Raw genomic sequence first — 25,450 nt, 5'->3', positions numbered from 1 at the left:
GGTCAAGTTACCTGTGGTATCTCTGCCAGACTGCTTCCCTGGGAGGGAGTTACTCATTGACAAACTAAAGCTGCCTCCGTGCTCATGACCCTTGGCCTCCTAAAAAAGTCCAGCATTGCTAGGCCTGTTTTCCCAGTGGGAATCAGTAACTACCCCTGTTTGTCCCTCCAGTTCTGGAGGATGAAATGGACTCCGGTGACCAGTACAAACCCCATTACTGCTGTGTCAATTAAGATACCTAAGACATAAATGCATCTTGGGAAATAATCCACTCTTCCCTGTTAGCCTACAGCCAACCACAGGGTCAGCATGACGCCTGCAAAGGCACCCCACTAATTACCTCCCAGTAATGGCAGGGAGGAAGCTGCCCTAGGCAGGGGAGGTGTCACTGGAGCCTGTGAGGGCTGGCTCTGAAGCAGGATTAAGATTGAAGGGTGAGGGTGTATTTGCAGTCCCCTGGGGAGAGTTCAAGGTGCCTCTTGGCTCAACAGTTGGGTTGTGTGCCAAAAGCCTGGTGCATGTGTTCGATCACCGTTTTCCACCAGGCAGAGCACAGGGTTGGCTTTGGGGCCAGGGACTGCCTGCTGAACCTTCACCCTGGCATGTTTTTTTTAATTCCGAGTGAAAACCTCTTTTCTAGTGTATTTTACTCTGCTTCAGCCTGGCTCAGCTTTCTGCCCAGTAGCTGAGCTAAGAGCAGCCTGGCTGGCAGCACTGAAGTCATGTCAGGGCTGCTGCTCTTGGCTGTCTCAGGCAAGTCGCTTTAGTGCTGCCACAGACAACACCCTCCACTGCAGCTCTTACTCCTGGCAGTGCTGAAATGCTGCTCCAGGCAAATCAAGGGCTGACTTCCATCACAATCTGAAAAAAAAATCACCCTTACACCAGAGCTGCACCTCAGTGGGTCCCTCGCTTTCCTCCTACAGGCTGTGAGGGCAACTGGAGCCAAGGCTTGGCCCAGCTGTCTGCCCAGCCTTTCCCCAGGGTAGTGCTGAGGGCGGTAACAAGCCTCCAGAGACTTCCTCAGTGGGAATAAGCTGAATTCTGGTTGCTGTACTCATTTTATTGTTTCAGTTATTACAGAAAGTGGAAAACACCACACAGAAGGCCAGAGCAAGGGCTGTCCTGATGCCATTTACAAAGTGACAGTACCATAATTTGCACCCTGCTTTGCTGCTAACTAGCATGTGCTCTCCCAGTGCAGGGCACAGCAGGCTCCCTCCCCTTTTTTGGAGAAGGGGAGTTTACCCTGAAGCAGCAGGGAGTTCTGCTGGGAGCACATGACAGGGATAGGGCTGTGCCAAGCAAAGGAAGGAGCAAGTGAAACCCTTCACCGTGCCAGCACCACACCCGAGGGAACCTGGCCAAGCGTGCCCGCGGCAGTTCAGAAACATGCTCCAAGCGTCTCAGTCCTGTATAGTCAGGGTCGTTAAGCAGCCAAGAGGTACAAACGTGCCTTGACGGACTAGTGCAGCTAGAGATGTGCACTGAGCTTGACTGAATTTTACTCCTGTTCCTTGAGTCCCAAGCAAACCCAGTAGCGTAGAGCAGAGAATGAAGGAATTTCATGTCACCAGAGAAGTGAACAGGTTGACCTCTTGGAGGACAAAGGACTGCTCTGCTCAAGCATGCTCAGACCCTCTTGGCCTTACATCCTAACGACAACCAGCAGAGCGCTCCTTTAAATTAAACCCTACTAGAGGAGAAGCACAGATCTTGCCAGAGAAGCCGCCCTCTGGTACCCACTTCCACATCAGCACCATCAGCTTGTTTCCACGCCCAGTTCAAGGAGTACTGACTAAAGCCCCATCCATCTTCCAGCTAAATAAGACTCTGTTGGCATCCCTCCAGGCAGGAAGCAGAGCTGATGCCTGTGCAGCCAACAGGACAGTTGTACCTCCAGCAACAGCTGAAACGTGATGTGTTATCTCAGATGTTGAGGAAAAGCAGTGGAGAGTTTTTTGCAGGACGGCCGCTCTGGAGTGCCAGCAGACAGCGGCCTACTAGTGCACAGTTCTTTCCTTCTGTCTCTGGTAATCTGGAAGGGAAGGAGAAGGCAAGGCTGAAAAGGCAGAAGCAGCAGTCACTGATGACAAGGGCAAATTAGCCAACAAGTGTAGTCTGTATATTCCTCACTAAGCAGAGGCAGTGTGTGCTACCTCCTTGGGCAGCAGCTGGCTTTAAAATAGCACAATGACACCCCAGCTGGTCACTTCAAGTTATTTCAGAGCATTTAAAAAAACCTTTTGTTTTAAGTCCTCTCTTCCCCTGCTCCGCATTTTAATTCTTTCTTCACTTAAGGGTCATTTACCATTTTATGAAGAATCCTTGTTTGGCTCGACTTGACCTTTGTTCCCCCCCGCCCCACTTTGTATCTATGAACTTTATGGGTGCAGAACCCAAGAGTTAATACAGTCTTTTCCCTCACTCAGAATTTAAATGTTCTTAGGGAGGGATAAAAAACACAAGCAGCGTCCACCATCGGCATAGGTCCACTAGTGACAGAATTAATTCCTGCATTATTCAAGGATAAGTAGCATCTTCTACAGCTCTAAAGTTAAAACTTCCATCCAACAATCATCCCAGCTTTTGGCTAAGCCCTGCTCTACAAGTTTTCCTATGTGGGCAGCTGAAGCCAGCCCTTACTGTTTTGACTCTGTAGCTGTCCTGATCCCCAAATCAAAGCCCAATGTTCTTTCTCATCTTCAGGCTTAACCTGTGACCATAGACTCATAACGACTAAACAGGTGGAATTGGCAGGGTCACATGGCAGTCTGCTTCCCAAGGAGAAATGCGCTGGTCTCGGAACTAGCAGGCACTTACTGTAGGGGAAGTAACGCACACGCATGGTGATTTCACGGGCCGTCTTCAGGATCTCCACAGCCTGAAAGGAGAAAGAGTTGCTCAGTGACCAGACTGGGCTGGAGGACAGGAAAGGGGAACGTACCGGTTCTGTGGTGCCACCAGCTGAGCTGATGCAGGCTGACAGGCCGGAAGGAGACTGTGTGTGCACGGCCTCCTCCCCGCCCTGTCCTGGGCCGCAGGAGCACTCACCTTGCTGTGCTCAATGTCCTGGAAATCCACATCGTTCACCGAGAGCACCTGGTCCCCTTCCTGCAGCCCAGCTCTGTGCGCGTCCGAGTCTGGGATCACCTGTGAAGGGGAAAGCACAGACAGCAGCAGTGACTCTTGGCACGCTCAGTGCCGCAACTCCCCTCCCACACAGCCAAGGCAGCCCAGCCCCAGAGCTCCCCGCACTGCCCATCCAGCGTGCTCACATGGGACAGGGAGGATGGGAAGCAGGGACTGCAGTGCACCAGCAACACTCTGTGGCCTGGGGAGGGATCAGGAAATGGTGCAGGACCATCTGATTGCTGCTTGGTGTGTGGCAAATTACAGCTGTGAGTCTGGAGGTGCATATGACAGTCTCCCTGCACACCCAGCTGGCTCAGCAACACCCAAACGAACAGACAGAACACAGTGAGGGAATAGCAAAAGGACAGACACACCTTAGAGATGAAGATCCCCAGCTGCGAGGCTTTTCCTCCCCGGATGTTGAAGCCTAGCTGTGAACGAAACCAGCAATGAAATGCAGTCACTCCCTTTGGCCCAGGACCCTTCCCGCTGCTCACAGATGGAGCCAAGGCATTAGAGCCAGGCAGCAGCAAACATCAGTCCCTCTCTGCCAACTCCTGCAGCGATCTCACCCGAGGCCCCCGCTGCTCCCTGTCCTTTGGCAGGTCCGCGTCCCAACATACTGTGCTCCTCCACCTCATCCACAAAGCTTTCTTCTCCCTCCACGGCACGGCCCTTCCCCGCAGGGCAGAAGCAACACCATCCCTCACCCCACCCCTCCTACCAAGGCCCTAGACGGGGAAAGGACCAGGAAACCGCCAGGCCGGAGCGGAGCTGAGGTGCGGATTAAACGGGGTCTCACCTGCGCCCCAGGCGGCTTCTTCAAGACGATGGTGCGGGGCAGGAACTGGGTGAGCTCGTTGTTGTAGTCGGGGTGGTAAACCCTCTGCAAAAGCAACGCGCCGGCGGCCCTCAGGAGGCGGGAAGCGGCGGGAAGCGGCGGGACCCGTCGGGCCGGATCAGGCCGGGACGGATGGCGGCCCCCGCCGCCTGCCTGCCCCCCCGTCCCTACCCTCTCTCCTCACCTCATGCGGCGGCACCCAGGCGGGCGGGCTCTCGTAGGGCGGCAGAAAGACCACCGGGAAGTCATCGTAGGCCACCCTGCCCTCCATGTTGCCGCGCCGCCTGACGGGACGGCCCCGCCCCGCCGAGCGCCCTGACGCGCAGCGCCGCCATTGGCCGTTGGCGCCGCGCGGCTCCGGTTTGAATGTTGGCGGTTGTGGCGCCGCCATCGTGATCGGCAGCGGCGGCTCCAGGTGGGTCTGGGCGGCGCCGCGCCCTCCGCCTTGCCCGAGTGGGGTCTGGTCTGCCTCTGGGCCGGCGGGAGGTCGGTAGCGGGGTGCGGGCCCCGCTCCGGTCTAGGGCTGCCAGGCCGTTCTCTGGGCTAGGCTGGGGGCCGCAGTGCTGGCGGCCGCTGCTCCTGCGAGGCTCTACCAGGCTCCGCTCCTCCGCAGGGCGGCCACGGTGGCTGAAAATGGTGAGGGAAGATGACAAGGTGATCCCTGTGCGGGTGGCGCTGCGCTGCCGTCCCTTGGTGCCGAAGGAGACCAGCGAAGGGTGCCAGATGTGCCTGTCCTTCGTGCCGGGGGAACCGCAAGTAAGGGGAGCCAGTTCTCTGCGCTCCGGGGGCCGGCCTTGCCTCCCCGCTGCCGCAGGGTTTGCTGCCGGGGGGGCCAGGGCGGTGTGGTCAGCGCGGTCTGTTCTCCGCAGGTGGTGGTAGGGAACGATAAGTCGTTCACATATGACTACGTGTTCGACCCCTCTGTGGAGCAAGAGGAAGTCTTCAACATGGCTGTCGCCCCCCTCATACGAGGCATCTTCAAAGGTTTGTGGTAACTAATCTCAAGCTTTGTCTTAAAATACTGGGGGTTTCGGTGGGCTCAGCTGTCTGGAAGAAGGTGCTGTTTAACGCAGTGTTCTGACTCACTTTTTCTTTGCTGGTCTCAGAAAAAAAGATCCTGCACTATCTAGGTGCTAACTCCAGCCTCTAGCAAGAAGTGCCACATCTTGCCTGGTTACAACCTGTTGTAGTCCACAGGGCTGACAAAATGATTTGAGTGTGTTCTTGGGGTCGTTCTGGTTCCTGAAGCTATTTATGTAAGGGAAGAGAATTTTATCAAGAATAATAGGATTAATCAATAAGCATCCCATACCAGAAGATGTTAGTGATGCTACAGTGGGGCTGGGATGACAGAGAACTTAGACAGTGTTTCTAGACTAGCTCAGCCTTAAAAAAGACCTGGAATAATAATTGTATCTGTGTTTTGGGGAGCTTTTTCTTGGCTTTTTTTCCCTTGATGTTGCTAACTGACCTGTGCATAAAGCTTGTGCAAACCAACAGCGAGGGGCAGTGTTTTTTCTGGAAGCATGCTTTTACTAGAATGTAGCTTTGTTCATCAAAGCTTCTTCTGGATCCCACGTGACTGTCTGATCCGGGCGCCCTTTGTTCCTGTAGGGTACAATGCTACTGTCTTAGCCTACGGACAGACAGGATCTGGAAAAACGTACTCTATGGGAGGTACCTACACTGCCACTCAAGAGCATGAACCTAGCATGGGGATCATCCCTCGGGTAATCAAACTGCTATTTAAGGAGAAGGAGCAAAGGCAGGATTGGGAATTCGTCCTCAAGGTTTCTTATCTGGAGGTAAAAGTTGTTTTGATTTTCAAACTATTATAAAGTTATGAATTGCATGTAAAATGAGCTTTAATGAGGCTACCTCCTCCAAGTAATGGGTATTTCTTCAATCAAAACCTAAGACTACATAAGGTCTTGTCAGGAACTGGATTCTGAGTCCCAGGTATCTTTCTCTAAAGCTGAAATGAATAGAACATCATACAAAGTTAGCCGTGATTTCAACGTAACTGTGCATCATTCTTTATGCAGATTACTTTCTTGTGAGGCTGTTAACTCTGAACTGCTGTTCTGATGCTTCCAGATCTACAATGAGGATATTCTAGACCTGCTGTGCCCATCAAGAGAACGGTCTTCTCAAATCAGTATACGGGAAGATCCAAAAGAAGGCATAAAGGTCTGTTGCCCTGTTAGATATGAGTACATATGAGGGTGACAAATGGCTGGGGACAAATGTTTTAGTGAAATGACTGTCTGGCTCCTTGAGCACTGCTTTATATAAATTGAGCTGTTGATGATCCTTAAGTTTACTGAAAGGGTAACACCAACAGGGTTAGACATCCATGACAAAACCACTTGCAAATCCTAGTCTGACTTTTTGTGGAGGCTGAGTTAGGTGAATATCTGAGAATGTTGTACTTTAGGTCACTTCACCAAATTTCAAACGCCATTGCAATTGTACTTTTCCGTTTGGCAGAAGTAGTGTGCAACAAAGGGATCCTGAAGGGCAGCTATTTGAGTGCTCAAGTTATTTTCTTAGCGGTTTCTTACAGATGTGTGCTGTAAAAGAAAACCCTTGTGCTACTCTCGCTCTGTGGACTTTTGTAGTTAAACTTCTGTCCATCAGAAGTGCCTCATTCATACTATTTCAGTTTGCAGCAGTGGGCAGGTTGTTGGTTATCATGCTCAACTTAGGTGTGTGTGACACCCATAGCTTGATCATTAATGTTTTTGTTGTGTGTAATCTGTGCTGCTCGCTGTCATCTCTAAAGTACTGGGGTGTGACTCATCTGGGTGTCAGTGCTGACATTGTCCTTGAGGGAAAGCGCAAGCACAACCAGTCCCTGCTGCTCGGTCCCCTCTGTCCTTTATGTCCCTAACACCTGCCTCCCCTTCGCTCTATTCACACAAATACCACACTCACTTCAGCTAGTTTCCCCTTTCTCTGTGACTGGCACAACTTTCAGCTCCCAGTGTGGCCAGGGGATGTCTGAGGGCAGCCAGGGATTCTCCACAGATGATGAGGAGCCCTGCCTCCGTCCTGAAGCCCAGCGGGTCTCAAGCAGGCACAGAGGAACTTGGTGTGTGTATGTAGGAGCAGGACAAAGGAGAGGTGATGCCACTTAATGTTACTGATACGAAGTTCAAAACAAATTTTTGCTGGGGGAATCCATGCCAAGCCTCTGGCTTGAAGTGAGACTGATTCTTGTGAACGCATATTTACACAGAGACTTCACTTTGTCTGCTGTAGTCTAAGACAGAGGATAATTTTTCTAACGTAAGTCGGGGTGAAGAAGAAGGAGCGGATAAATGATGCTTTCTTCCTGGATGCAGATTGTAGGGTTAACAGAAAGAAGCGTTGCCTGTGCCCGAGACACTGTAGCCTGCCTAGAGCAAGGGAACAATTCCAGAACAGTGGCCTCCACAGCAATGAATTCCCAGTCCTCACGGTCCCATGCCATCTTCACCATTTGCATTGACCAGAAGAAGAAAAATGACAAGTAAGTGTGATCTTGCAGCTGTTGGGAGCCAGGCTTAATCAAAATGTCATGGTCCAGTCATTCTTCCTTGGTCTTGGATGAATTCAGCTGAGCTGCTCTTGAGGCAGTTCCTTTATTTGGCTAATATGAAGTATATTTTATCTGATATTTATATTTTATCTGATTGATACTTCATCTGATGTGAAGTATATTTTTCAGCCCAGTAGCTCGACTGTAGTAACCACTGTATGGCTTCTTTCCTAACTGTATGTTTACCTGAGAGAGTAAAATAGTTTTTCTGCTGTAGGAACAGCAGTTTTCACTCCAAGCTACACCTGGTTGATCTTGCTGGCTCTGAGAGACAAAAGAAGACCAAGGCTGAAGGAGACCGACTAAAAGAAGGTCTGTAAGAAGAGGACTCTTATAGCTTGGGTTTGTTACTGCTTTTGAGTTAATAAATTGAGTCAGGAAAAGCAAAGCAGTTCTTTAATTAACCTTTACAATGTGCTTTTTAAACTGTCCTAACTTTTTTTTTTTAAAGAAAAAAAAGGACAGGAAGTGACTAATTGCTAGCTGTTGAAGTTGCTCTACTTACTGTTATCTGTTTGGATACAGGCATCAACATAAACAGAGGTCTCCTCTGCCTGGGGAATGTCATTAGTGCTCTTGGTGATGAAAATAAAAAGGGTGGTTTCGTCCCCTACAGAGACTCAAAGTTAACAAGGCTGCTGCAAGGTAAGAGACAGATGATGGTAAAGCCTAAATCTACAGTTGCACTTTAAAAAAATAATAACAAAAAACCTCAATGGCCAAACAACAACAGTTGAAGTGGTAGCTGCTGCTGGCAAAAGGATTGCATTTATTGGTTTAGTTCCTCTTCTTGCTGAAGCTGGACCTTCTCTGTACTCTTATTTTTAGGTTGCAAATGCATCAAGATGGGCTCATTTGAGTCCTGCTCTGTTGCAGTTCCTGTGATAGGAGGAACCTAGACAGATTCAGTGCATTTTTATTTTTTTTTTTTTTTAGTGGGGAGAAGAAAGGTCAGAAGTGAAGGCTGGAAGCAGAGAACTGTTGTTATACCCTAATTATAGCTTCTTACTGGAGGATACTGCAACCAAAATGAAGCACAAGCTGTCTGTGCCTTTACTGGGCACGTCATGTTCATTTTGTTTTCTTAGTCTGAATGCCTGTTCTTCGTGGTACTTATTCTTCAACAGTTGTGATCGTGTTTTAATACATTTTGTCTGTATTAGCCTTTAATATGGGCATACCTATAGCAATGCAATTTACTGGGATTTTTTTCAATAGTTAAATATCTTGGTACAAAAAGTGAAGCTCCTCGGTATTTTCAGTATCTCAATCTCATAAAAAGAAACTGGATTATGTAGAGCTAGATGTGGAGCCTTTTTTTTTTTTTTCGTGATCAAAAATTTTATGTAGCCAATATGTGTTAGTGTAAAACCAAAGGCTAAAATGCCATGCAGTTTGATGATCTGAACAGATGTGTTCTTAGCCAGTAATTCTTTAAATTGGAAGACAGCATGAATTCTGATGTCTGGATATCCGTGGAGGCCTTGAGTATTATTGTTTGGGAGAAGGGAGGGGAAAACCTGCCAGAAATGGCATACAGAATTTATGGTAATTACAGACATTACTCAACAGCACAACAAGATTACTGGGGCTTCTGATGTGAAATCATCGGTGCTTAGAGCTGAGACATAATTTTGAGACTGGCTTTCAAAAAAACCTCTTTAGTGTAGTACTGACTGGGGCAGAGGAGAGAGCAGATGACAATGACCCACATCTACAGCTAGCTATTTCCTACTTTCTGTATGTACAGCTAGATATTTTCTAGCTGTAGTATGGAGATGCACCCATGCAGTCTTAGGTATCTTAATGATGATATCTTACTAGCCATTCTCGTTCTCAAAGCTTTGATTACACCTTGTTTTCCTTCTCAGATTCTCTGGGTGGTAACAGCCACACTCTCATGATTGCCTGTGTAAGCCCAGCGGATTCCAATCTAGAAGAAACGCTAAATACCTTGCGTTATGCTGACAGAGCAAGAAAAATAAAAAATAAACCAATTGTCAACCTTGATCCCCAGGCGGCTGAGTTGCATCATCTAAAGCAGCAGGTACTGGGCGCTTTGTTCATGCGAGACTAGATCTGTCCTTTTGGTCCTCAGCTCAGTAAACAGCAAGCAAAGACGCAGGATGCCTAGCTGCAAAAATGGGCAAAAAATATTTAGTACGTGTCTCTTGAGCTGGCTGTGTAAGTGCTGTAAAGGGAATACATGAATGCTTCTTGTAATTCTACAGCAACTATTCAACACCGTATAAAAATGATAGTGCCACTGTGATTTATGCTTCCCTTCCACCAAACAAATTGCCTGCCTGTTAGGGTACAGGCAAAATTGGAAATGCAGTGATGGTTGCCTTGCTCACGTCACCTGCGGGTGCCCAGCACAGAGTGGGAAGTGAAGAGTGTTCCTTTGTGATCAGCTTCAGAGGGAAATAAGTTGTGTAAACTTGAATTAGCTAAACCCAAAGCTAGAAGTGCCCAAGGGCTTGCCTACCCATGGGAGTTACCCCAGCTCGCTGTGCTTACTTGACTGTATGCATGTGATGCCATTTCTCATGCTACCTCTTCGTAGGAAAAACTTGGGAATCTTGTTCCACCACGGAGCCCTAAGCAGTTTTGCTTCTTACAGAGGAGTGTTCACCAGAGCCTAGTGAAAGTTTATTAACCTACTGTGAATTCAAATCACATATTCAAGTAGCTTAGGGAGGCAAGTGGTATGACTAGCTGATGTGAAAGGTAACATCAGAGTATTGGTTCAACAAAGTGTCTTTTGAATCACTGAGGTCTTCGACACCCTGCACAGAACAGTGTGTCAGGTCTCTGTGGGTGACTTAACATGCACTGATCAGAGCATTCCTGATGAGTAGAAGGAAGCTTTTTTTTTTTTTTAGCAGCATGATTCCTTTCCACAGGCAATAGTAAAAGGACAATTGTGGAGCAGGTAACTCTTAATAACACTCTTCTTAATAGCATTCCTTCAACCACCTCCTTACTCTATGGGAGAGATTCATAACAAGTAATTGTTTGCCTTTCTAGGTTCAACAGCTACAGGTGTTACTGCTGCAGGCCCATGGGGGGACCCTCCCAGTGTCTATCAAGTAAGATTTGTAGATTAATGCTCATTGTAACTGATGGCCATTGCATGCCAGCAAAGGCTCTAGATCTCCTTTGCTTGAGACAGTGCTGTAGAGTGAGGCTAGAGCAAACTGGTTGCTTTCTAATAGGATCTAGACAATTTTTTTTTTTCTCCTTTTGTTCTTTTGGTTATGCTTACTGAAATTTCATGCACACCTGGGTCATTCAGTTTTGTAGCAAACCCCTTAAGACTGCAAAAATCAGTTGCAGGAAACATGAGAGACAATGTCTCCAAAGTATCTGTTTCTCAGACTCATCCATCCCTCTTCTCTTCCTTATCCCCCTACCTCTAAATGTAGGGTCTGGATTCAGATTAGACTTTCTGCAGTGATTTCTGTTCCTCTGCCACAACCTGTATTTATTGTAAGTTATTTAGGAAGATTGGAGGTCATTTCAGTGCTATTACAAACCTCTGGTGAAGCCATGTTCACAAGCAAAATGGTCCTTAATGTTTCAGTAGTATGGCACCTTCAGAGAATCTTCAGTCCCTGATGGAGAAGAACCAGTCACTAATGGAGGAGAATCAAAAGCTGAGCCGAGGGCTGAGTGAGGCTGCTGGTCAGACGGCGCAGATGTTGGAGAGGATCATTCTGGTAAGGTTCAGATACCCAAGAAGAGCTTTAAGTTGCATGGCTTCCCCCTTTTAGCTGAAGATTAATCAATAGCTGCTCCTATACTAAAGACATGTTAGGAATCTCTCTCTCTGTAATGTTCTTTTCACATCTATTTCAAATCTAGTTATCAATCAGAACCAAAAGTCTTCCAGAGCCTGTCAGACCCTATAGAGCTGCTGACTTCAGTGGGGAAAAGTAGATCTTCATCTTTCAGCTCTTCTGTTGCTTCAATGTTTTAAATACTTGCACATGCACTCTCTGTCTTCCCTCTTCCCCACCTCGCTCTGCTTTGTTTTGACTCACTGTAGTGTATATTCCTGCAAAAAAGGGTTTAAGTCTAAACAAACTGGTGGCGGTGATCTCTCAGTGCGTTGATTTGCCACAGACTGACATTTCTTTTGCTACAAATAAATTAGCTGTTTTCTGGCTTCTTGTCTTCCTTTTTCTACAATTCAGTATGATTCTGACTTTTCTTAGACAGAACAAGAAAATGAGAAGATGAATGCCAAACTAGAGCAACTTCAGCAACATGCTGTGTAAGTCTGTTTCCACACCCTCCTTATGCTGAGGAAATCATTAAATAGGGATATCCAGTTGGGATCAACTGGATACAGTTGTCTTGTGTTTGTTCATCCAGAACTCATTTGTATGTTCAGTGAGGACAGTTGGTCCTTGTTGGCACATGTGACACAAGCATGCTGTGTAATACTCATGGACTTACTCCCTTGCCTGTGTTGCAGATGCAAGCTTGATCTACAGAAGCTGGTAGAGACTGTAGAAGATGAGGAGCTAAAAGAAAACATAGAGGTAATTCGTGATCTACAGCAAGCGTTGGCTCAGTTGCAGGTAAGACTGAATCCAGGAAGAGAAGAGGGTGTGCTGAGCGAATTTACTAGTGAAACCTAGGGTTCATCTGCTGCGCAGCAGATTCCACTCTGCAGAAACCTTGCTTAGGGAGCCCAGGAATTAAAAGTATTAAATGACTCTTGATATCCCCTTCAAAACAAGTTGTTCTGCTCTGCTTTTAATGCAGCAGAAAGGCCATTTGTGCTTGAGTGGCTGTATGTCATAGGGGAAAAGGAAGAGTCTTCATAAAAGAATCTGATAGTGGGCAATTAGCATGGACTCACAATCCAAAAGTTAGGAGGAGAGCGTTAAATTGGTGGTTTTAATGAGCAACCCAAATTGCAGGGACCTGAAGTTGTTAAATAGAAGTTGACAAATCTTTGTCTAGTTGAGGAACATCCCTGTTCTCCCTCTCTAGGCATTCCCCCTGTTCCTAGCCTCCTCACTTTTGTGAGGAGCTGGCTGCCAACACCGGGAAGACTAGAAAGCACGCCTTGTCCTGCTAGCCTAGGAGGAGTATACTTTACTAAAAGAGGAAGACAATGGTATCCTCTTTCCAGAGACAGCTCTCTGGACAGAGGAGAATAGCATTATGCTTTGTCATTATAGGCCAACAGACTGTTATTAGCTTTGTTTTACTTCATCTTTCACTTTTTAACACAAATTTCTTCTTTGTCCTACATAGAGTGAAAATGCTGCTACAACAGAAGCTGCTGCAGAGATAGCAAGCTCTGAGCAGGATGCTACAGCTGTAAGTGAGGGGAGTCCAGCAGTGTAAACCTTAACAGGGGCATGGTTTTATCCCCTCAGCGCTCTTTCGTCTGCACCCTTTTGCTAGTTTTCTAATCCAAATGTTTGGTAAATAGTATGGGTCACTCTTGTGTGTGCTGCCTTCCTTAGCAATAACCTGTTTTCATTTCTGAATATCTAATTTTTATACAAAAAATTAATTTGGAGTGTTCTGCAAAAACCAATTGCATAGTTAAAGAGCTTCGGATTGGCCTCCCCTGCTCAATGCTGTGTCTCCTGCAGGAAGCAGAAATGGACCAGGATACCAAGAGATCCTCGGATGACTTCACCACTCAACATGCCCTCCGTCAAGCACAGATGTCCAAAGAGCTGCTTGAGTTGAATAAAGTCCTGGCTCTGAAAGAGGCACTTGCCAAAAAAATGACACAGAATGATAGTCAGCTGGAGCCCATTCAGTACCAATACCAGGTAAGCTCTTCTGAAATAGTTCTTGTAAGGCTACGTTCAGTGAAATGGGCTTCTCTGCTTTTTACTCGGAGTCTTGCTTGGCTACGTCAAGCCAAAAGTGCAAGTACTTCATTCTGTACATAACTCTTGTAGTACAGCCAGCTGATCTGGGATCTCCCATCTCTGAAACTGTTCAGCCATAACTTTTAGTTTGTCTCAATGGTTCTGTCGACAGACTTAAGATTTCAGTGTAGGGACGTCTAGTCCTTTGACACTCATACTGCTTTTAGACACAGTGGTTTACAGCCTGTTGGAAAGGAACGTGGTTTCTCAAGGCCTCCTGTCTTAAAGCTTTGTTTCAGAGTGTAGTTTCAAGGTGTTTATTCAGTGACATACTGCTCTTGTGATTTCTAGACTAATATCAAGGATCTGGAATTGGAGGTCAGCAGTTTGCAGAAAGAAAAGGAGGAGTTGATCCTTGCTCTGCATATGGCAAAGAAGGATGTCAACCAAGCCAAGTAAGAGTGACTATGCAAGCCGTGTGACTTACAGCACTGAAAATTGTGTTAGTGCACCTGTGAAAATTCATTGTCTTGTATTTGTACTACTTGTAAAATCTCTTACTTTGATGCAAATGCATCCCTTTAACATGCCATGTGAGCTGAATGAATTGCAGAGGAGTGTGATAGTGGGCTTTCATCAGTGGGAAAGATGATAATATGCAATTACTTCATTTTTCATAAGGCATCTCTGAAGCTGGAGGGTGCTTGTTTAAGAATAACACTTATTGGAGGGAGGCTGTTTTTGAAGCATGATTTCTTTACAGACTGAGTGAACGGCGTCGGAAAAGACTTCAGGAGTTGGAAGGGCAAATTAATGAGCTGAAGAGAAAGCTGAATGAGCAATCAAAGCTCTTGAAGCTGAAGGAATCTACAGAGCGCACTGTCTCCAGACTGAACCAGGAGATCAGGGTAACTAACCCCAGCATGCAGTTCTCGGGCTTGCTCCAGTGTAGACAAGGTAGCTTTCAGACAGAAGGCACCAACTTTGTTTTGTTAGACTGAAAACACTGGTTTGAGGCAAGATTCCTTTGGCTATGTGACCTCAATTACTGGTGTAATACAACAGGCAGGTGATTACTGAGACTTGGAGGAATAAAAGAAGTCCAAAGTGTCTTCTGGCTATTTTGATAATTTATTGCTGTAGTCAAACCACTTGACTTCACTTTGATTTCCATGTGCGTACCATGCATGTGTTTGTCTTCCCTTTATGCCTTTAAAAAAATGAATTCCTGAGGTTTAGCACTGTGAGTGTGTCCTTAGACATGTACTCTGAGTGGGCAGTGCGCTGTATATTTCCCATCTGCCAATCCTTTGCAGACACGCTGTGGGAATGTGGGTTGAAACTATCCAAAATGCAAGTACCGGACAATACTTCCAGCCGTTTCTGTTTTTCAGGAAATGAAAAACCAAAGGGTACAGCTGATGCGCCAAATGAAAGATGATGCTGAGAAATTTAGGCAATGGAAGCAACAGAAGGACAAGGAAGTGATCCAGCTGAAAGAACGGGTGAGCAAACAATAGACCCCTAAACTGTACCTCGCTCCGAAGAGTGAAACAAATTATTAGTTTGTTGCAAAGCTTTAACAAGCAAGCATCTGAAAAACAGCTGGGGAATGCTTTGAAGATAATGTTAGTTCATATGGTTGCCACCTTTCACCAGTTGTCATACACGGACTTGCTTGCTTATGTCTGGAGACCTTAAAGCTGTCAAACAGTTGTGATTCAACTCTAAAGCAGAAGGCAAAAATATTTAATATTTTAAAGTATTTAAAGTTGTAGCATTTGGCCACAGAATGGGAGGTGTTTAAACTTTCAAAGGAATACTGAATCTGCAGGTAAGCAGAATTGTTAATGAAATCCAGCTGCTCGTAGCATTCAGGTGTAATGGATAGCAAAATTCTGCACCTCTCGAGTCCTGGTCTCACAGGAATTCTCACTGTAACAAGTTTGCCCCTCAGCGCTTTGGGATGCTGAGTCTTGAACTTTTGGTTGGCAGTCTCTTACAGCCTTTAGGCTCCTAAGCCTTTTTAATGGGAAGTGTGGAGCCCCCTCCTAGTCACCTGAAGGCTAATGGCCATTTGTTCTTAGAGGCACTACATGGCTTAAGCTTGGAAGGATCAGTGAAATTATTGTCGTGCAGCACTTGCACTGCAAAACAGCAAATGTAATTATCCTGTTCCAGGAAGTGTGAAACTGCCCATAGGTGTTAATGTGACATGTGAGTGGTCTTTTTTTTTTTTTTTTTTTAATCTGTCTTAACACTATTTCTCTGCAGGATCGCAAGAGACAATATGAGCTACTTAAGCTAGAACGAGATTTCCAGAAGCAGGCCAATGTACTTCGTCGCAAAACGGAAGAGGTAGGGAGCCACTCTGCTGGAAACTCCTGACCAGTTCCTAAAGGGCTGCAAAGTGTGGTTGGAGGCTGTAACAGGATATGGAGAAACTTCTTACAAGCAGTTTGGAGGGCTGGAACTAGATGCTTTTCTCTGTAGAAAAATACCGTGCTTTTGTCTTGTAGCCTTTGAGGGATTCTAGTTAAATCTGCTCCTTAAAGTCTAAATTACCCTTTGAGCATCAGGCCGCTGTGGCAAACCTATTACAGATACGCACACAAGTGAGAAAGTGTAAAATGAGCTCAGGTGGTGGATATGCTAGGTTGCAGTTCAAAGTTCTTGCAGGATGGCTGTATAGAAGAAATGCATCTTGAAACCATCATTTTGGATGCTTTCTTCTACCTTTAGGCCTAGAAGCAGATTCCCTTTAAACAGGGAATATCAGCAACAGAAATAAAGTTAAGGACTCTAGTCTTCACTTGATAAAACCAGAACAACTTCAGAATTAACCTTATGCTCTCTTATTGTCTCAGTGTCTGGCTTGTGTTGTGAATACCTCCTGTTTTCAACTGTCGTAGATTAAGCAAAGTAACTACTGTTCAGCTTTTGTGTAAAATATTTTACAGGCAGCAGCTGCTAACAAGCGCCTGAAGGATGCTCTGCAGAAACAACGGGAGGCTGCAGATAAACGGAAGGAAACTCAAAATCGGGGAATGGAAGGAGTTGCTGCACGAGTAAAAGTGGGTGACAATGTGTTGTGCATCTCAACAAACAATGGTCAAACTTAGCTCTAACTCAGTAGGTGCTGCTGCAGCTGGTGGCTGGAGAGCAGAGGGGAAGAACATGGAGTTGCATGTTAAGGGAGGAAATGTATATTCCGTTTCTCTGTGAAGGCATTTCAGAGAAGGATTTGGTCCTGAGGTTGAGGCTACAGTGAACCACTATATGGGCTCTTGATATTTATTTAATTTTTTTTCTCCTCCAGAGCTGGCTTGCAAACGAAGTAGAAGTTCTTGTTAGTACTGAAGAGGCTCGACGGCACCTTGCAGACCTTCTGGAGGACAGAAAGATCTTGGCACAGGAGCTCCTTCAGCTTAAAGAGAAGAAGGAGGCTGGGGAAAACCCACCTCTAAAGCTGCGGGTAAGAGAGAAATGCCCTTTTCCCTGTCCCACACCTTTGGCTGGTCAGCAAGTACTGTCACTTACTCTTATTTGCTCCTGTTTGACCTTTTCCCTCAAAGTGGGATGGAGAGGGTTGCCTTTCTGGAAGAAAGTGTTAATTTTGTCACTGTCTTCCGGCATGTCAGGGAACAGAGCTGCTGAAGTAACTTGTTACTTAATGCAGCGAATCTGATGGATGTGAGTGGGTCACACCCCTTGTCAAAGGCTTTATGCTTTTGGGAAGGAGCACTGGGATTTAAGCTGTGGAGAGATACTTGGAGGCTTTTATGATAGTATGGCTCCTCTTTGAAGAAATGTCTGTAAATGAAAGCCCAGTTTTGTGTGCATTTCTTCTCACTTCTGTCCATTGCTGCGATTCTTTAGAGACGTACCTACTCCCTCGCAGATTTGCAAGCGTCGGAGATGGACCTTTCCATATCAAAGCAGATAGAAAGCCTGGAAACTGAGATGGGGCTCAGGTAAGGCGATATGACAAAGCTGACTTGCACAGCCTTGCCTCTGTTTTATTCCTCATCTGTATCTACAGCTCTTCTGTGAAACAGAAGAGAAATTAAAATAACTTACACACTAACACTAAAAATGATGAGAAGACCACATGGTTTTCTTGGTTTGAAGTTTTCCCAAAATGCGGGGACATGAGGACACGACTTGGTCGCTAAGATTGCTTTATTTCTTCTTAGCTGTTTGTGGGCGTCTCTGCGTGACGGAGACACTACACTTTTAACTGGAAGTGTGGAGGGGAGGAGAGACTCCCTGGTATAGCGTGGCAGGCTCCAGGTGCTATATTAAGCCATCAAAATATTGACTTGAACTATTTTGTTTAATGTTCTGGTAACAGTAATTTTAGCCCAGTCACTAGCCCGGGTATTCTCCTGTGTTGTAACCTCCAATACATTTGTCCAAAGGAGTGCCCAGATAGCGGACCTACAGCAGAAACTCTTAGACGCAGACAACGGAGATCGTGCGAAACAACGTTGGGACAGTATTGCAACAATCCTAGAGGCTAAATGTGCTTTGAAGTACCTCCTTGGAGAGGTAAATTCTGGATTTTCCTGTTTTACCACTAAAAACAAAGGCTTTAAGTCTGCTTAGCCAGGAATGAAAGGAAGTGACTAAGAGGCTGACAGCAGAGATGAATTCAAGTGAAGCGCTCTCGTACAGCACGAGGTTTATTTCCCTCGCAACTTCTGATTAAAATATTCTCTTGTACTGTAGATCGCTTTGGGGCCTGAAAAACGGGGAAGAGGGAAATGGAATAGACATGAGTCAGAGAGATTGGCTAAAGCTGTGCTTACAGGAGGCTTGCATGAGAATAGTAAAAAGAGAAAAGACAACAAGTCTCACAAGTGAAGAGAAAAAAAAAGTATCTAAAAATACTCGCTAAACAAATAGGCAATCTGCAGGGAAACAAGGGACATACTCTCTGAGGTCAGAGTGGAAGCAGCAGAACGGATGTTGAGGTGGGAGAAACTTGAACAAGACTAGGGCTAGGAGAGAGTAGAAATTGGGCTAATGTGGAATCAAGGAAAGAGCAACTGAATGACATAACCGTGTCGGTCCCTAGTGCTTGGAAATTAAAGGGAAAGAAGGAAGGAGCTAATATGGGAGAGCATTCATTTTTGACGTCCCCTCAATACTCAGGTTTAAAGTGCTTCAGTAGAGGTGATTAATCTACAACTGTTACAGGACTTCCTGCTGTCTGTTTTGCACTTCCATACTGGCTGTCTGTTGTCTAGCTCTGAGTCTCTCCTCTGGTCTCCTTGTTGCTGATGGCCAGTCCAGGTCTTAGTGGGGCTGGAAGTTAAACGGAAGTGATTTGCCTTCAGACTGCAGCATGGCTGTCCCAGCAGATGTTATGGAACGTGGAAGTCGTGGACCCAAGCAATCACCTTGCTTTTGTCTTTCAGCTGGTCTCCTCAAAAGTGCAGGAAAGCAAGTTGGAGAGCAGCCTTCAGCAAAGCAAAGCCAGCTGTTCAGACGTACAAAAGATGCTGATTGAAGAGCGAAACCGCATGACAGAGATGGAGGCTGACTTCCAAAACCAGCTTTTGGTGCAAGAACAACACCACCAGGAAAAGGTAAAGTATAAGAGATAGAAAACTTGAGAGTTCCTGTGTCTTGGGACTCCGATTCCCAGATCTGCTGAGATAAAGGCAAAGGGGTGTGCTGAAAGCAATCTGTAGCTGTATATCTGATCAAGATTTGTTAGATTCCTAACAAAAGCCCAAGAAATGTCCCCATGCATCTTCTGTCCCATGCAAGTTGTCTCATTCAATACCTTTTCGCCGTGCTTTAAGTGAGGATGTTACACCTGAGCACAACTTTTAAGGTAGATCAGAGTGGAATCGTGCTGGCAGTGGCAGAAAGAATCTTTCTGAAATTGTCAAGGCCTTTGATGCCTGGGCTGCCAGATGTCTCTTTAGGAATTCATGCATGGTTGCCTCTGCTATGTTAACTTGCTTTTAGGTTCTGTACCTGCTTAGCCAATTTCAGCAAAAAGAAGCAGCAGAAAAGAAATTGGAAGATTCACTAAATGAGCAGGAAAAACAGCTGCAAGAGCGACTCAAGTTCCAGGTAGACTGTCTGGATGCGGCTTGGGGTGGTGCGGTGCTCGTTAGGGCTACCTATGACTTGGAATAGTAGCTTTAGAGTGAGGAAGGTGTGGAAGGGTTGATAGCATTTCCATTTGTAGCTAAATTTGGTTGGTTGCAGGGGATAGTTGCTATAAAGGTTTGAATAAGCCTGTGGGTTTTTTCTCTTGTATACCTTCTTCCATTAAATAAATGTAAATGCAGCGATGACCAGCTCACACAAACTACTTCCACGCTCACAACACCTTTGGTTAGCATATTCCATGTGCTACTACTAATCCTGTGCTGAGCACAGCTCCGCTGCACTGTCAGCAATGGAAGAACTTTAGTTTGATCATGTGAACGTGCTACAAGCTGCACTTGTCTTGTCACTAAGAGAATTAAGTGGTGTAGCTCCTGTGGAAGAGTGTGCCCAGTGATGCAAAATCAGTCCTAGGTGCACCTAATCTGGAGATAAATCTTAGAAATAGAGGGAGGTTTAGATCTTAAATGGTCACTCTGAAAGGATCAAATTCTCTCTGTCATATTGGCAGTGCTGTGCGTAAAACAAGGTTAGTAGCACTAATAATTTTCCTGATTAGCCAGAGCTGATCTCCTGCTGGAGAACAGAGAGAAGCCCATTTTGATCTCAAAGATCTGAACTGAAAAATCTGTCCCAAACACCTGTTTGTGCTACCCCACGTAAGCCTACAGATTTCATCTTGTCTTGCAAACAGGAGGAAGAGCTGGAGAAAATGAGGGAGATGTGTGAGAAGAACCAAGAACTTCTCCAGGAAAATGACACTCTTAAACAGGTAGAGATCCATATGGACATTTTAAGAGCATCTTGGCAGTTGGGTTAGTGTATTTTGCAAAACTAACTTGTTTTTTTTTGTCCCTCTTAACAGAAACTGCTGCTCCTCCAAGTTGCCAGTGGACAGAAGCTTCACCACATTCGGCAAATGCAATCCGAGTTCCCGGATTCTCCTTTTGATTATATTCCACCCAAAGTAAGGGTGCTGCGTACCAGTTTTAACGCTTGCATTGGACAAGTTAATGTTGGCTTGGTTTCCTTCTGTCAAGTTGCTTTTCACACAGCATCTTGCTCTGCTTATTGCAATAGGCCTGTCCTCTACTTCTGATGTCCTTAAAGTTTCTGTTTTCAGAACCCTTCTGAAACTGGCTTGCACTAGTTTTTAGATCTTTTTTTTTTAAAAAAAGCTACACAAACCAACAAAAAAACGAACCTGTTTCCTCAGTGTCTAATTATGTCTGACTCTGTGTCCTCCTTAGTAATCTCTGTAGCATTTCCAGTCTCTGAATCATTGAGCAAGACCTCTGTCATAGAAAATTTAATAATCATCTTGCAAAAGAGCCTTAGTGTTGGGAGGAATAAATAGTCTAAAACTACTTTGCCAAGACTATGACACAAATCTATTAATTTTCAAAGTATTTATCAACTATATATTTTTACAAACTCTAGCAGTTTAAATTGAGCAATTTGAATTTTTAATCCCTGACAACTTGATCTTTTGTCTGCTCCCTAACCCTACATCCATCTTGGTTGGCTGAGAGGAATGGGGCTGTGGTGGTGGGACTCTGAAGTGCCTTAATGAAATGTAAATCCACTGTTAGTTCTTCTGAGGCCTCAACTCTTGTAATTTCTGTGTGTAGCCAAAGACTCGCCGGCAAACGACAGCAAAACCCCGTGCACGAACCCCAGAAATGGATGTGGAAGAGCTGTTCTCTGACTCGGGGGAGTCTGGAGGGGAGACGGAGGATGCAGAGTGGGTTCCAGTAAAAGCAGTCAAAGGAGCAAAGAAAAGCACAATGGGAGTAAGATTCACTGACCTTTGACTTGTTATTAGGGAATCACTTGCCTGTATCCCTAAGGATCTAGTATGTGTACAGAGAAAACAGTGAGATTGTAGTATCTCCACTATTGTTCTGAAGAGCCTTAACGTGATAGTACTGCTGGCTCTAGTTACTTACGATCTCCGGACAGAAAGAGCAATGCTTTCCTAAATAGTTTTTTGTTGGACAAGTCCTCTACCATGAAATACACTCATTCGATCCTCCTACCTGGGGCTGAACTGGCCTGTATGTTTCAGACAGCAGCAAAATTGTGAGCCCTAACAGCAGCCTTATTCCTTCACAGAGCCTGTTTTAGGGGGGAAAAAAAAGGGGTGGCTTGTCACGTATCCTTATGTACTGTTTTTCCACTGTGGTGAACGGGCTTGTAGTCCTGACAGAAGCCTCAGCTTCCATCTTCTGTTTGTATCAGTCTTCTAGGCTGGAAGCTTCAGCCTGCTGCTCAGTTAATTCCTGATGGGGTGGAAGAGATGATTTGAACATGCTGAACGCTGTGGCCTCTTTGGGCTTGAGTTGCTTCAGCTAGACCTCCATTGTGAGACCTGTTCTTTCACAGAGGGCGGAATTACTACGTATTTCGCTACTGAGTGACTGAAAATGTCAGCAGTTACACAAAAGCTTATGAATTTAAAGGTTTGGCTTTAGTTCCTTTCACTGGAGCTTGTCAACCTGACACATTCTGAACTACAGCACTAGTAGTGGTTTGGTTTGGGGGGAGTTATTTTTGGCCATGTTGCAGGAAGGAGGGTTTGCACTTGACACTTAGCTCTTCTGAGTTCATTTACGCAGCCTGGTGGAACTCCAGTGCAAATTACTGCTTGGTTCAGAAATGTAGCTTGGAGCAGTCTGCTACTGCTTCATGTGCCCAGGCTAGCGAAGAGGTTCAGGGCTCTGACATGCCATGAAGTAGCTAAATTGGGCTGCCTCCACCTGATGGAGGGCCCTGGGTACGGTGCCTCTTGGTGTGTAAATGTTAGCTGTGTCTTACTGACACTGGCATCGTGTTGGATAACTTGAAGTCAGGGGTTGAGTAATTGAAGATGCACCTCTTGAAGGAAGAGATGGCTCTGTTGGGGGAAGGACCTTGTTTCTTTTCCTGGAATGCAAGACTGACAGAAAAACAACGAAAGGTTCATGGCAGCTTGGGGGTGGTGTCCTTTAGGCTGCTTGCGGTGCTGAGAGCTGCAGCAATCTGGCTGCAGGCTGTAAAACACCAAAGCTCGCTCTGCACAGAACTCTTCTCTTCCGTAGTGCTCCTGTAAGGGCCGGTGTGGCAATAGGCAGTGTGGCTGCAGGAAGCAGAAGGTGGGCTGCACTGAAGGCTGTAGCTGCGACTCAGCAAAATGCAGAAACAGAGATCTCAGCTTTCCGGTGAGTAGTGCTGTGTCAGCGGGTGTAATGGGGCCCCCACCCCATGGCCGGACCACACCATGTGGTTAAGGGAAGCCAGATGAATGGATGAGCAAGAGTGGAAGGGATCATTTGGGGAGGAGGTTGTAGCATCAGGAAGGTTCATGAGCAATTGATGTTCATTAGAACTCTTGCTGGGAATGTCTGCCCTGCCCTTGGATCTTGGAGAGTTGGAGCAGAGTCCTGCTGTAGTAATTCTTTGATTACTGACTAATTAATGAAACCAGTTGCCTGACGGAGGCGTCTAGCATCCCGTACGATGAATTACTTTGCAACTGGAGGGAAGGTGGCTTAGGGACCCCTGGTATTTCTTCAGCTGTTGGTGGGAAAGGAAGGGATGGATATTGTAGAAGTGCTTCAAAATGGTGCTGCCCCTCAGGATGCCACAGTGTGTGAGGACCAAACAAGGGACTCAGAGGGTTCCTTCAAGCTCGAAGACCCCACTGAAGTGACTGCAGGAGAGACCTTCTTTCAGCCTGTGTGTGTCACACCAACTACAAAGGTATTGCCTAAAGCAATAAGAACAAACCGTGGTTCTGAACGTGCACACACCTTGTTTACAGCTGGTGATGGATCTTAAAGAAGAAAAAAAAAAAAAACAAGATGATAGATTGCTGCTAGAAAAGTCTGAACAGAGACAGTTTGTATTTAAGTTTTGAGTCTGCTGAATTCTTAAGTTTTCAGGCTAAAACTGTGCCACACAGTGTTGCCATGCTTTCCTGTTGTGCCTTCCAGCAATGAGAGAGGTAATTAAGGAGCTCATAGGACAAAATTGTATCTGTGTACGTCCGAACTGGCTGACCTTAAGCCATTGCCTACTCTGACTTGGCAGCTGTAACTTTGCCTCAGATACACACAGGATAAGTGAGTTTATCCTCTGCATGCTGTTCCCAACGCTGTCTCTTGCCTGTGAATTTGTCTTTGACTTTGAGTAAAGAAATGAAGCAACTCTTGACATTGGCCTGGCAACTTCCCTGTGTGCTGCCTCTGAGCTCTAGTGCAAGCTGCCTGGCTTCTTTAGGGCAGTAACCAACTCCAACATTGTCTTCCTTGCTTTTCTGATAGGTCCTGAAAGATATCACAGACCAAGATGTGTTCATGAAGAAGCCTGGCACTGCTGCTGCCGCCCTGCTTGTGAGAGATGAGGAGTCCCAAGAGAACCAGATACCATTTGTGAAGAGAAAGAAGAGGATGCTGAGCAGCAATACCAGCTTCTTCTCAGGCTGCACCCCAATCAAAGAGGAGCTTGACTGATGAGCCCAGAAGATACCCTGTGCCAGGGCTGCACTGTGCTGCTTTAGATCACGTTGCTCGTGACTTTGTTTTTTAAAGTGTTGGGATCTCTTGCTGCAGCAAAAGCCTGATGACTGCCATGCCTGATGCCTTCCACCATCAGCAAGGGAGTCAAGCACTAGTTCTTGCTGGATTGTGTCTTTGTAAATATTTGTGTGGGGGGAGCTTGGGCTGAGGGCAAGAAACTTTCTTCTGGAATTTCTGTAGTGAGTGAGTGGAGATGACTTGTCCAGGCTGCTCATTCCAGCTGCCTTCATCATCCCAAGCTGTGAACATGTTGGGTACAGTTTAATCCGTAATCTTGAAAGAACTTTGGCACTGGAAATCTGGGTGCCATCTCCTCCAATACAGCATGAAGCTGCTGTGCACGATCCACTGGTGCCTGATCTTGAGGAGGCACTGTCTGCAGTCTTAAACCAGCTAGCAGATTTTAAATGGTCAGTGCTCCTGTACCTTCTGGGGCACTGGTCTGTCCTTGTTCCATGAAGTTAGAAGCTTGCTAGCTAAATGTGAATATTGTAGTAATTTTAACTTGGTTTTGTAGCTTTAATAAAGTAACTACGAAGAAACCCTGACTTCACTTTTCCCCTGCTGTGTACTGTGCTCCATGCAGGCAGCCTGGGCTCGCTCCTATTCCAGCAGTTGCAGTGCTGACTGCCCCTGGGCCTAGCTCTAGGCCTATTTCCTTCCATACTCAAAAAGCAGGCACCCAAACAGCGGCCTGCTGCTTTCCTTTCCCCTTCTTGCTCTTTAGTCCTAATTTTCAATTTACAGCATGAAGAAAAAGTGCCAAATCAATTATTTTTTTCCTCCAATGGTAATAGTGACAACCCAGCCCTCCCCTTTGACTTGCAGATGGCTGCTGCATTAGCACTGTACCTTCCCTCAGCTTGGTGCAATATTAACAATTATTTGGCTTCTCGTGGGACAGTAGTTCAGTCTTAGCTTGAGGCCTAAAATTTTGTTAAGTGAGCCAGCGTGAACCAGCCAAAGGTTAGTTATATAAGAGGAGTTGCCCGGATGCCCAGCAGGGGTCAGTTACATAAGAGGAGTTGGCCGAATGCCTAGAAACCCGGAAGACAGAGCTGCCTGAACATGCGCGGTAGAATAGGCCAATGAGATATAGAGAACAGGCAAAATGGACAGAGAATAGTAACCAATTATAATGTGTGAAAGAGCGTGTGGACAGTATGTTTACATGTAGTAAAAGTATAAAAACACAGCTTTCTGACAATAAAGAGTCTTCGATCCATCAGACAGGAGACTGTGCTTCAATCCCCTCAGCAGCTTCTGCCTCAGGCTTTTCTGCACAGGAGCTGTTCAGATGTGCATTTAGTACATGCCAAAGGATAAGTGCATGGTTTCTCCTAAATAAAATTAG

The 25,450-nt window shown here is 46.0% G+C and overlaps 2 protein-coding genes across 4 annotated transcripts; one reads left to right on the top strand and one right to left on the bottom strand.

Moving 5' to 3' along the window:
• Positions 1-1,042: 1,042 nt before the first annotated feature.
• Positions 1,043-4,248, bottom strand: PDZD11 (PDZ domain containing 11). Of its 3 annotated transcripts, XM_086470106.1 has the most exons (6): positions 4,161-4,248; positions 3,938-4,021; positions 3,510-3,566; positions 3,055-3,153; positions 2,824-2,884; positions 1,043-2,038 (listed from the first exon to the last, which is right to left on the bottom strand). In XM_086470106.1, the coding sequence occupies exons 1-6, from the start codon at positions 4,245-4,247 to the stop codon at positions 2,004-2,006; spliced, it is 423 nt and encodes a 140-aa protein (XP_086326232.1). In that variant the 5' UTR covers position 4,248; the 3' UTR covers positions 1,043-2,003. The 3 variants fall into 3 exon arrangements, with proteins under 3 accessions (XP_086326232.1, XP_086326233.1, XP_086326231.1); XM_086470107.1 differs by lacking the exon at positions 3,510-3,566; XM_086470105.1 differs by lacking the exons at positions 1,043-2,038; positions 2,824-2,884 and having other exon boundaries at positions 3,112-3,566.
• Positions 4,249-4,609: 361 nt separating this feature from the next.
• On the top strand, positions 4,610-24,050 carry KIF4A (kinesin family member 4A). The gene is made up of 30 exons (XM_009955266.2): positions 4,610-4,732; positions 4,846-4,960; positions 5,591-5,781; positions 6,074-6,166; positions 7,324-7,490; positions 7,777-7,871; positions 8,085-8,204; positions 9,431-9,606; positions 10,590-10,651; positions 11,146-11,281; positions 11,780-11,838; positions 12,043-12,148; positions 12,834-12,899; positions 13,181-13,366; positions 13,760-13,863; positions 14,172-14,316; positions 14,803-14,913; positions 15,683-15,766; positions 16,369-16,482; positions 16,728-16,883; positions 17,288-17,382; positions 17,830-17,959; positions 18,832-19,002; positions 19,391-19,498; positions 20,232-20,309; positions 20,403-20,504; positions 21,169-21,330; positions 22,618-22,737; positions 23,156-23,278; positions 23,842-24,050. The coding sequence occupies exons 1-30, from the start codon at positions 4,610-4,612 to the stop codon at positions 24,028-24,030; spliced, it is 3,687 nt and encodes a 1,228-aa protein (XP_009953568.1). The 3' UTR covers positions 24,031-24,050.
• The last annotated feature ends 1,400 nt before the right edge of the window (positions 24,051-25,450 follow it).

The sequence above is a fragment of the Leptosomus discolor genome, chromosome 9, assembly GCF_034619465.1.
Source record: "Leptosomus discolor isolate bLepDis1 chromosome 9, bLepDis1.hap2, whole genome shotgun sequence".
Taxonomy (NCBI): Eukaryota; Metazoa; Chordata; class Aves; order Leptosomiformes; family Leptosomidae; genus Leptosomus; species Leptosomus discolor.
This window is presented reverse-complemented; position numbering and strand designations above follow the sequence as displayed.

What these genes read in the sequence shown, in the direction of transcription:
- PDZD11 (XM_086470105.1), bottom strand. Translation starts at nt 4,247, where the DNA reads ATGGAGGGCAGGGTGGCCTACGATGACTTCCCGGTGGTCTTTCTGCCG. An exon ending in CCTGGGTGCCGCCGCATGAG is followed by an intron (nt 4,022 to 4,160) that starts GTGAGGAGAGAG and finishes TTGCTTTTGCAG; the next exon opens with AGGGTTTACCACCCCGACTA. An exon ending in AGAAGCCGCCTGGGGCGCAG is followed by an intron (nt 3,567 to 3,937) that starts GTGAGACCCCGT and finishes TTTCGTTCACAG; the next exon opens with CTAGGCTTCAACATCCGGGG.
- KIF4A (XM_009955266.2), top strand. Translation starts at nt 4,610, where the DNA reads ATGGTGAGGGAAGATGACAAGGTGATCCCTGTGCGGGTGGCGCTGCGC. An exon ending in TCGTGCCGGGGGAACCGCAA is followed by an intron (nt 4,733 to 4,845) that starts GTAAGGGGAGCC and finishes TGTTCTCCGCAG; the next exon opens with GTGGTGGTAGGGAACGATAA. An exon ending in CCATTCAGTACCAATACCAG is followed by an intron (nt 13,367 to 13,759) that starts GTAAGCTCTTCT and finishes TGTGATTTCTAG; the next exon opens with ACTAATATCAAGGATCTGGA.